Here is an 11,088-nt window from a genome sequence, read left to right on the forward strand (position 1 = left end):
GGAATACACTTGTGAAATTTGAGAGCCCTAGCACCAACCATTCAAAAGTTATAGCCAAGGTTAAAGTTTGGTAAAATTTTGCAAAAGTGGGTAAAACTCCAAGGTCAAGGTTAACAGGTAAAATTATGTTGGTACCCAAAGAAAGGTCTTGTCACAAGGAGTACACACGCGAAATATATTCCTTTTTACTATCGTTGATATCATGATTAATATGCTGAATTGATATGCGCAAATGAAAAATTTATATCAACAATTTAATTGATGCACACAGTAATTGAATTGAAGAGAGCAAGAATTCAATTTCTACAGTAATTGAAGTAAATGCTGTCTTCATTTGGATTCTTATGCGCATCAATTCCTTAAATGTGAGCAATAATTGGATTCAACTGAAATCGCAAAATTCTGAATGTGCGCATCAATTCAACTATTGTGTGCAATAATGGATTGATCGAATGATATCTTAAATTAACTAAAGATATCTTCTGAAGCAGTTATTTCAGTTTAAGATGGCGCTTAACCGGTATCATACATGCTATGACGTATAAGGAACAACTTTGACTTATAATGAAAATTCTTTAAAAAAAATAAATAAATAAAACTTCATTCAAATGTTTGCATCGCCTCTTTGTGAGATTCTTTTAGGTATCAGAGAATGAAGGTTGAACATTCTTATAGTCCATACGACATGAATTTTACATCTGATTTCCATGACGTTTACTGAAAGGCACCTGCAATTAGCCTGGATCATCTGGGCCTATACTAGACTTGATTAATACTTGCATTTTTAATCTCAAGCACCAATTTCTGTATCAGTATCTCACCTGATACTTACCCGTTTTGGCATAATTCGACATTCAGTTTCGTTACAGTAAATTACCAATTTAGTAATTAAATGCATTCCAGTTGGCTTTGAGCTTTCAATTATGATGACTGTAGCATCACACACTTGAATAGATGAGTCCTGTCCCCAAACACCACTTTTGATCTCCTAGTTTGCACTTAATTTTACCAAAGGAATTCATAGTAGAAAAGTGAGACTGAGATCAAATGTGAGCTTATCTAAGTTTTATGGCCCCGGAGCCAGGTGTTAAACTGAGAACATATTGAGTCAAAATTAATTTTGATTCTCACTATGTTTTAAAAATTACAGGTTTTTATAAATTTCAAATACTTGATAAAATTTAATTTGTTTGATTATCTAGAGCATTTTAAAAGTTAAATTAATTTGAATTTTTGAATTAAGTCTATTTTCAGTTTATGGTCATGAGGCGAGTTATTATTATTATTTTATTAGGGCCCCACAAGGATTTGCGGGTGCCCTATAGTAATCACTCTGTCTGTCTGTCTGTCTGTCCGTCTGTCTGTCTAGCTGTCCGTCTGTCATTCTTCCGTCCACAAATTTTCTGTTTTTTTCTAATAACTTTTTTTAGGGTTGACCAATTAAGTTCAAATTTGGTATGTTGGTTGAATAGGCAGTAAGACATATTTTGATGCTAAGTTTGGTTCTCTATGTCATCCGGTTTGGAGTGGGGTGGTGGGGTATATTCCTTAACTTTATATAAGAGAGAATGGGCAAAGAAAGATAACTGCTGAGAATGTTCCTATTGCAAACTATGAAAGGCTGCAATGAGTATCTTGGGATTAATTAACCTTCCTCTTGAAGAAAATCCAAAGCATTTATCTTTATCTGCCACATTTAGATTAATTAACACCTCTGTCTGCAAATGAAGTTTGTTTTGAATTTAAGGTCAATTCTGAATGATGTTTACATTCTCTGAAATGTGGATTTAAATAATGTTCATACTTTATTTTGTTAAAATACACAATGAGTTATGATTTTATTGAATTCTAAAAACAAGACATAGATAAAGATATCGTTTTTATTATTATTTTCTTTTTTCTTTTTTTTTCTGCCTTATGTATAAATTCAAGAATACTAATTATTTTAAAGGGTATTCAGATAATAACCTCATTCTATCATTGCTGAAAAAGTTCTTATTGTAAACTTAGAAGAAAAGGTTGAGAGAGCAGTATAATTAATCCCGTGGGTTTGATTATCTTGCTGGTTTGCAGAATATTTTAGAGGGTTATCTCTCTGTCACTTTAAGATTAATTAACACCTTTGTCTGCAACTGATATTTGTTTTGAAGTTAAGGTCAAGCCTGGGTGATATTTGCATTCACTGAAGGCTGGCATTTTAGAAAGCACATGCTTCATTCATTTTTAAATATACATTTAATTGAGTTATAGGTAATACTATGATGTTTTTTACTGCCTTATGTAAATACAAGGATAATTACTATATTTACAGATTGTTGGATATTTAGCAGTTGCTTATTCTTTATTATTTTGAAATTTTTTGGAATCAAGTGAAATTCTCATCCCCTAATCTGCACCCTTATATTACTACCCCTCAGCGGGGCCCTTGCTGACTGGTCAGATTTCTAGTTTTATTTTATTATTATAATTTATTTAATGAATTAATTTTTTTGGACATAAATCAAAATGGATATAAGTTTTTTTAAGTCAATTATGGAAAAAAATTCAATTCAACATTTTCAAAATTGTTGTCTAGGGAATCAGGACGTGTTTTTAGGAATACATATAGAATATATAATTACCATTTGACACTATTGAAAAGAAGAATCTATTACTTTTGAAAATGAAAGTAGGTCGGGTTCGTGATTCATATCAAAATTTTCTTGATGGAAGACTGTTTGAGAAAGAAACCCAAAATTGGGAAAACTGGTAAAATTGCTTTTTACATTAATTTCTCTTCAATGTTTTATTGATTGCAAAGTATGTAACTCTACAGAAATGCAGGTGGATGTGATGACGCAGGATCGTAGGCCCTTTAAGCCTATGATAGGACTTCGCTGGTTTTGAGGACGATGCACATGTACTTGTCCGTAGAGACTAAAACTTTTGGTCAGGCCCCAAGACCATAAACTGAGAATAGACTTAAGTCAAAATTTTGATTTTTAATATCTTGAGTTTTATTTAATGTATTTGCGTAAAAATTTGCAATTTTACATAACATTTAAATTCAAATATATGATAAAAATTTTGTTTCATTATCAAAATTATTTCAAAAGTTATATTGGTTTAAAATTTTGACTTAAGTCTGTTCTCAGTTTATGGTCTTGGGGCCTGTTGTCTCTACGGATCTACGTAGAGACACCAGACCAAAATTTTTAGGCTCTATGGATCCCGCTGAGATTAATGTACTTGGGTCTTGGTTTATAAGTATTCAGTAGGTATACATATTTATAAACCAATTCCCAAGTACCTGTGGGAAGATGCATTATGTATTCTCTTCTGTCTGGCTTATATAAATTAGAATAATCTGTGTCTGGTGACAATTACAGTAGACCATTCCAGGTTTTTATTATGTTTAGCGTTCACCTTAAAGTCAAAAACCTATCTTCTTATCAGGGTAAAACACACAAACTTAAAGAGGGAAAAAAACACTGTACATGGCTCCAAAAAATTGATAGCCTGCTGGACTGGGGCCAGTAAATTCCAGGTTCTATCTGGATGCGAACAAGTCCTTGTTTCAACTTCTGGTGGTTTGTACTATGAAATAATGCAATGTAAATTCAATATCACGAATATTTCTAAGACCAAATTTTCTTGAGGATTATATTCTAAAACATTGTAATGTTTTCTAAATGCTGTTTCACCATGGTGGAACAAGATGCAATGTAATATAAAAACAAGAAATATGTGCAGTAAGACTAGCTATGCTGAATCTGAAATTAGCACTACTAGAGGTGATTAAGAATCAAGATTCAATGGTGAAGAAATATGATTTTTTTTTTCACAGTTGGTTATTAAAATTGGACATAAACTCACAGTTAACTCACACATTAAATATGGTCTGATTTTTATCCCCTTGCAACAAAGTTGGAGCGGATGTAGTAACGCACTTGTGGGAGAGGACTATCTAAGTTTTTAGAACTTGTGTCCAATCCCTTTGACACATTGTCAATAAAATATGTTCAAAAACAATGCACTTGTGTGTGTGTGGGTGAGTGAGTGCATGCATAATGATAGTTACGCAAGCAATAATTTATATCGTGATGTGTGTGTGAGTGAGTGCATGTGTATTAATGGTAGTTACCAGTGGCCAGATAGCTCAGTTGGTAAAGAGATTCAAGGGGCCCAGGTTCAAATCCTGTTCTGGTCTTTCGCATATCTCTCCTCTCCTGTTACATTTGGTGCCATGCCCTGGAAGTGACAGGCGAAAGATCTGCCAGGGAAGAGACTAGCTGGGTTGATGTCTTCAGGGCAAAGACCTTTAAGGAGGGAGGAATGTTGCTGTCAGACAGGTACTATCACCAGTGGCTAGATAGCTCAGTTGATAGACCACCTGACTGGAGATTTAGGGGCCCAAGGTTCAGATCCCGGTCTGGTCAGTCACATTTTTCTCCTCTCCCATTGCATTTCGTGTTGTGCAACCCCCCAGAAGTGACAGGTGAAAGACATGCCAGGGAAAAGCCTGTGTTGGTGTCTTCCAGGGGGAATACCTTTAAGGAGGGAAAAATGTGGTGGTCAGTTGGGTTCGATTGCTGGTGGCCAAATAGCTCAGTTGGTAGAGCATATATGTTTAAAACCTTAAGAGAGAGAGATTTGGTCAACAAACTTGAAAAGGACTGTTCTAAAAAGCGAAATTGGTAAAAAGCTTTTGGGATGATGATCAGAATTTAAAGGCCTACCAAATTTTCTCTTACATGTAACTTTGTACTCAGTTACTATTAATAATGTTTTAAATCATTTTCTTTGTTCTGGATAACTGTACTCTTGCTTTGATAATTTTTTGAACTTATCAATAATTTGCATTACAGCAAGGTTGTTTTGAATATAACAATGTTTTATGTAAGATTAATCTTTTCAGGGGAGGATGTTGATGAAAATAATTACATAATTCAGCAGTTCCAAGAATATCAAAAGGAGCTGGACTTCCGTCATGATAAACATGAACGCCTGGTAAAACTAAGTCGAGATGTCACAATTGAAAGCAAAAGAGTCATTTTTCTAATGCAAAGAAACTCAGGGTAATATATTCTGACTTCTTTAATGCTTATTTTTTATACCCCCCGCAAACGAAGTTTAGGGGGGGTATATTGGAATCACCATGTCCGTCTGTCCGTCCGTCTAGCTGTCCGTCTGTCTGTAGAGGAGATTTTGTCCAGAGCATTTCTCGGAAACTATTGCATAGATTTGTCTGAAAATTTCTACACTTATTATTCACCATATGAAGGCGTGCACCTGGTATTTTCATCATGATTGAATAATTTTTCTGCATTTTACAGGTGTTTTTTCATATTTATTACTGGTATGTGGTTTTGTCCTGACCTTTTCTCAAAGTCTATTTCATAGAATTGTATGAAAATTTGTACACTCATTATTTACCATATGAAGATGTGCACCTGATATTTTCAACATTGTTTGATAATTTTTCTGCATTTTACAGGGTTTTTTTTTCATTTTTTATTGACTTAGTCATTTTGGATTTATTTCTAAGGTTTGAGACATAGAATCTGGAACATCTGTACAAAAATGTGAACTACAGCTTAAAACTATTCATTAAAACAACAACAAAAAATCATCAAGTATTAAAAACAATTTTTATATCACACAGCAGATAGTGTAAATCCATTTGTCCCTTGGGAGTAATGAGTGGACATGCATCCAGTTAGAGATAAATTAATGAGTTCAGTGTGGGAAGTCGTTAGGGCATCTCTGATCAAGCAGGTCTTATCTATATCTCCTGGGAATTTAAAGATCTCTGTTCTTTAATTCTCTTAATTGTAATTTATTGTCTGTCATAGTGCATAGTTACTGGATGACCAGCCTTTGATTTTTAAAATGAATTTGATATAAAGTTATCAAGATTAATTTGATTTTGTAATTAATTGATTTTTTTTTTCAACAATCAATTTGCAGAGTGCCATGTCTCAAAAAGATGACAGATAGCTGCAATTTATTTTTTCAATGTATTAAAAAAAAAAAATGTAATTACAATGTATTGGTATTGATGTTTTATTAGGTTGTTCCTTGGTTTCATTCATTAAAAAAATATAATGAGCAATTATTTTTTCACTCTAAATGTTTATAAGAAAATTGTGAACACCTCTTAGATCCATAAAATATTAGTGATTTGGCACCTCTGAAAAACCCAGCGGGGGGTATTTGTCCCTTTTGGACAGTTCTAGTTTTAAATGGATGATTCAAATAAAAAGCTGAAAAAACTACAATAACATAAATTATATCATTTTCTTAAATGACGCAATGGAGATTTTAAGTTTTAGAAGCTTCCAATAAGCTATGCAAAACAAGATCACTGTGCAATGGTCACAAACTTATTATGAATATATATATATATATTAGGGATGGCAATTTGTAACCGGTTAACCGATTACTCGGTCGGAACGATGGTAATCGGTTAGAAAATCTGTAATCGGTTAATCGGAAAAAATAAAATATATGTAATAAATAAACTCGATTGTCTTAAAATTTATTTCTAAAAAAGAAACCTCTGCATAAAAGATGTTAATTTAGCGTTTTCACCTATCTGTTTAAGCTTATTTGGGGGGGGGGGGGATAATTATTGCTCTCCGGATTGAGATAGCGGGTTAATTGGTCTGTTTGTGAAGTGTTAATTACTGTTTTTAAAAACATCACGTCCTGTAATTCTTTAATGATATTAAATAAATCACTGTTGAGCACTGTGAATTAGTACATGTATGTCTATATTTTCCCGCTATCTATTAAATTATATCATTAGACAAACATTGTAAATTAAGTGAAAGTTCAGACATAGTACTAGTTTTGATTAAGGTGACACTGCAGAATGAACTTGTGAGACATCTGCTCTGGAAAATTATCAATGTCTGATTTTACAGACACGCATGTTTCAAGTTTCTTGTATAATGAAATTGAAATAAAATATATGTACATGTAGGTTCCTGATCAAGATAAACAGAATATTTCTAACTTCTAACATTTTTTAGTCTTCTTGTGTATATGAATAGAGATACGTGAAAAAAGATGTCCAAAAATGTGTACAGTGTATTTTGATACGATTAACCGACTAATCGGTCGGAACGTCTTGCGGTTAACCGATTAGCAATTCTGTATTCGATTGCCATCCCTAATATATATATATATATATATATATATATATATATATATATATATATATATATATATATATATATATATATATATATATATATGGTGCGAGGATATTCTTAGAATGTGCAAAACATTTTCAAAAGAAGCACAACAAAAATCCATGCACTAACATTCATGGACACTGATTTGCACCATTATCAAATAGGTCAGATAAAAATAATGAGAAACTGGAGCAGGCATGGAAAAAGATTCGAGACATCCAACAACAGAAGTTTTTACCGATGGCAAAAGAGCTTCATGGAGAGGATCCATACCAGTTTTTGAGAGCTTATTCTGCAGGTATGCTTTTCTTGTTTCTTTGGGAAGTTTACATTTTAGTGAAACATGAAACAGTAAACACAAATTTAATTTCAGCTTAATCTGCTTATTAGCTGTAGACAGTTTGTGCATATTGTAGATCAGTACCATTGAGATTATGGCTTCCTGTATCACAAAGTCCAGTTGATTTTTAGCTCACCTCAACAAAGTTGGGGGGGAGCTTATGTAATATCGTCGGCATTGGTATCAGCATCCCAGGTTAAAGTTTTTGGAGCAGATTTCTATTCAAGTACCGTATATACTCGCCTATAAGTCGGTTTTTTGGGAGTTAAACTTTGGTCCAAAACTCTGTTTCCGACTTATAGGCGAGTCATAAAATGATTGGTATTTTAGAAGGTCAATCCCTCTGATATAAGCTTAAAAAATGCAACCGACTTATAGGCTGACTGACTTATAGGTGAGTATATACGGTACTTCTATGCCCTATATTAATCAGATATGCATGGAGGATGCTTCTAGTATGTTTTATTGTACCAGTCAAGGTTTCAGATTTCAGCTAAAGAATGACCAAACTTGCATGGATGATATATCTAAAGATAGTCTTGCTTTGGATACTGGATCTGAGCTACATTTACAGGGTGAGTGACCAGGTTAAAGTTTTTGGAGCAGATCTCATTTCAAAGTAACTGTAAGCCCTATGTTGACCAAGATAGCATGGATGATACATCTAAGGATGCACAATACCGGACTTGCTTTGGGTGATGGATCTGACCTACATTTTCTGGATGAGTGACCAGGTTAAAGTTTTTGGAAAAGATCTCATTTTAAAGTAATTATAAGCCCTATATTGACCAAACTTGCATGGATGATACATCTAAGAGTGCATTCTACTGGACTTGCTTTGGATTCTGGATCTGACTTACATTTTCCAGATGAGTGACCATATTAAATTTTTTGGAGCAGATCTCATTTCCAAGTAACTTGAGCCTATGTTGACCAAACTTGCATGGATGATACATCTAAGGATGCAAACTACCAGGCTTTTCTTCTGATGCTGGATCTGACCTACATTTTCTGGATGATTGACCAGGTTAAAGTTTTTGGAGCAGGTTCATTACCAAGAAATGTAAGGCCTATCTGAACCAAACTGGCATGGATGATGCATCATGGGATGAACACTCTCAAACTTGCTACAGATGCTGGATTTGACTTACATTTTCTGGATGAGTGACTAGTTTTAAGTTTTTAGGTAAGTCTATTCCCAAGTAACTGCAAACCTTATCAGACCAAAATTGCATAAAAGTTACATTTAGGGATGCACACAACTAAATTTTTCATTTAGTGTGGGACTTTACCTTACGTAAAGACAACATTCGTTGAGGTGAGCTTTGTAATTTCTGATTACCTATGTGTTATGCAGACAGCTATATTTGCATGTCTTTCGTTCATTTTGCTGTAAATGAATAATTCTCTACCATTTTCAACAGGTCTGCAAGAGTACATCGAAGCTGTAGCCTTTTATCACTACCTCAAAAGCAAGACACTTGTCAGTTTGGACCAAGTACAGGCAGACTTAAATTTTATAGTGCCCTCTAGTGACACAGAGAATTCTCAGGAGAAGACAATCAGTGTTCATGTTCCTCCCTCTGAGTACATTCTGGGTCTGGCTGATCTTACAGGGGAACTTATGAGATTTGCTATCAATAGTGTGGGTTCTGGTGACTTGGACACACCCAACAATGTTTCTGCTTATTTACGTAACATGTTGGGAGGATTTGAATCTGTGGGCCAGGTATCCAGAGAAATGAACCGTAAGGTCAGCACCTTAAGACAGAGTTTAAGGAAGGTGGAGGCAGCATGCTATACTCTACAGATCCGGGGTTCAGAGATTCCTAAAGAGATGCTGAAGGATGTGTTCAGATCAGCACCAGTAGGAGAAATGTCTTACTTAGATGAGCGAGATATTGATGATTGAAGAACTTTTAAACAGGACCGGGAGTTTATGAACTGAGTCTACCAGGGAACTCACTTCTTCTCTTGGTTGCATTTTCACTTGATAAAAAAAAATAATACTGTTGAAAGACTGTATGGGCCAAGGCATTAATGGCCAAAGAAAACTCATGTACATAGTACAGTGAAGAGTATTTAGTTTCCCTTATTTCTTGCAACAGGTCCAGTTCTTGTTCAGATATTTCAAGGTTCAGGTACTACTGGGTATATGTACGAAAGATGTACATATTATTTGAACTATGTTATCTTTCTGCATAAAATTGATCAATTTGTTATCACAGAGAGAAATAAATAAGAAAGCACTTTTATTTTGATTTTTTTTTAATTATTTCATTCTGTATCCAGAATGATATATATAACAATTATTACCTTAACATATTCAACCTTGAACAGGAATTGATGCAATATCTAAATAAAAACATTGTTTAAGTTTTAGAAAACTTCAGAAATCCAACCATACCTGTACAATGTACATGGAATTCTGCCAAAATATACCAAGTAGGAAACATTAGTGATGTGATGAGAAGAAAAGCCAAATGTGTAAATCATTTCAATAAACATAACCAACAGAGAAAAACTAAAAAAAAAATTCTTATAATGCTACACCCTGAATACAACAAACTGCCAAAAACAAGAAGCCCATGGCCCAGAATGCTCACCTGAGACACTACGGCCCCGCTGTTCCTCATCAGCTGATTTTTCCCCTATATAGTCCTATGTAAAAATCTGATCATCCTTACTTTACCCCTGGGGGTCATGATTTGAACAAACTTGAATCTACACTACCTGAGAATTCTTCAATATCAATATGACTAGTCATGTCTTTGCTATTCTGAATTTTTTTTTCTTTATATATTTATAAAACTTTCATTGTCCATGTGGCCCCACCATGGTGGCACCATACCACTGGAGGTAATAATTTGAACAAATTGAAATTGGCCTTGCGGTTCTTGAGAAGAAGTTGAAAATGTGAAAAGTTTACAGACAGACAGATGCCAGACAAAATGTGATCAAAAAAGCTCACTTGAGCTTTCAGCTCATTTAAGCTAGAAAATGCCATGTACTGTATATTAAAAATTCTGTTCTTTCTAAATGATATTACATATTGTCCTCTGTAAAGTGTACAACCAACCATTCTCTTTTGTACGTACATGTAATACTTTGATGCTACTATGTAATGCTTTGATTTCTATGTATTAAATGCTACTATGTAATGCTTTGATAACTACTATATAATGCTTATCAAAGTCAATTTGGAATTTGTTTGACCTAAAGTGTATTATTTCAAGTCAGTTAAAAAATAATACTAGAAAATAGTAAAATACACTGCAGAAAAAAAATCCACTGCCCTGAAAAGAGGTTTAAAGCTAAAGCACCACAAATCTGGAATTCATAAATAAACTAAATATATACACTAATAAAATAAATATATACTCTAATATGTACACTAATAAATGAAATACTCAATTCTTGTACACAAACCATATCAGGTAAATCCATCAATGAAGGCAGATTAAAACATTGTCTTATTATTACATCTACCCTGTTAATATCCCATTTAAATATACATGTATATACATGTCTAACATGCCATCAAGAATATTTAACAATATATAAATC

At 33.7% G+C, this 11,088-nt stretch overlaps 1 protein-coding gene across 1 annotated transcript; it reads left to right on the plus strand.

Annotated features, from left to right (window-relative positions):
* The first annotated feature begins 2,657 nt into the window (after window positions 1-2,657).
* LOC133182658 (translin-associated protein X-like) lies at window positions 2,658-9,776 on the plus strand. The gene is made up of 4 exons (XM_061317513.1): window positions 2,658-2,748; window positions 4,898-5,057; window positions 7,346-7,479; window positions 8,946-9,776. The coding sequence occupies exons 1-4, from the start codon at window positions 2,706-2,708 to the stop codon at window positions 9,431-9,433; spliced, it is 825 nt and encodes a 274-aa protein (XP_061173497.1). The 5' UTR covers window positions 2,658-2,705; the 3' UTR covers window positions 9,434-9,776.
* Window positions 9,777-11,088: the final 1,312 nt, after the last annotated feature.

This window comes from Saccostrea echinata, unplaced genomic scaffold, assembly GCF_033153115.1.
Source record: "Saccostrea echinata isolate AGI-Se365-2 ecotype Australia unplaced genomic scaffold, CSIRO_AGI_Sech_v1 ptg000009l, whole genome shotgun sequence".
NCBI lineage: Eukaryota > Metazoa > Mollusca > Bivalvia > Ostreida > Ostreidae > Saccostrea > Saccostrea echinata.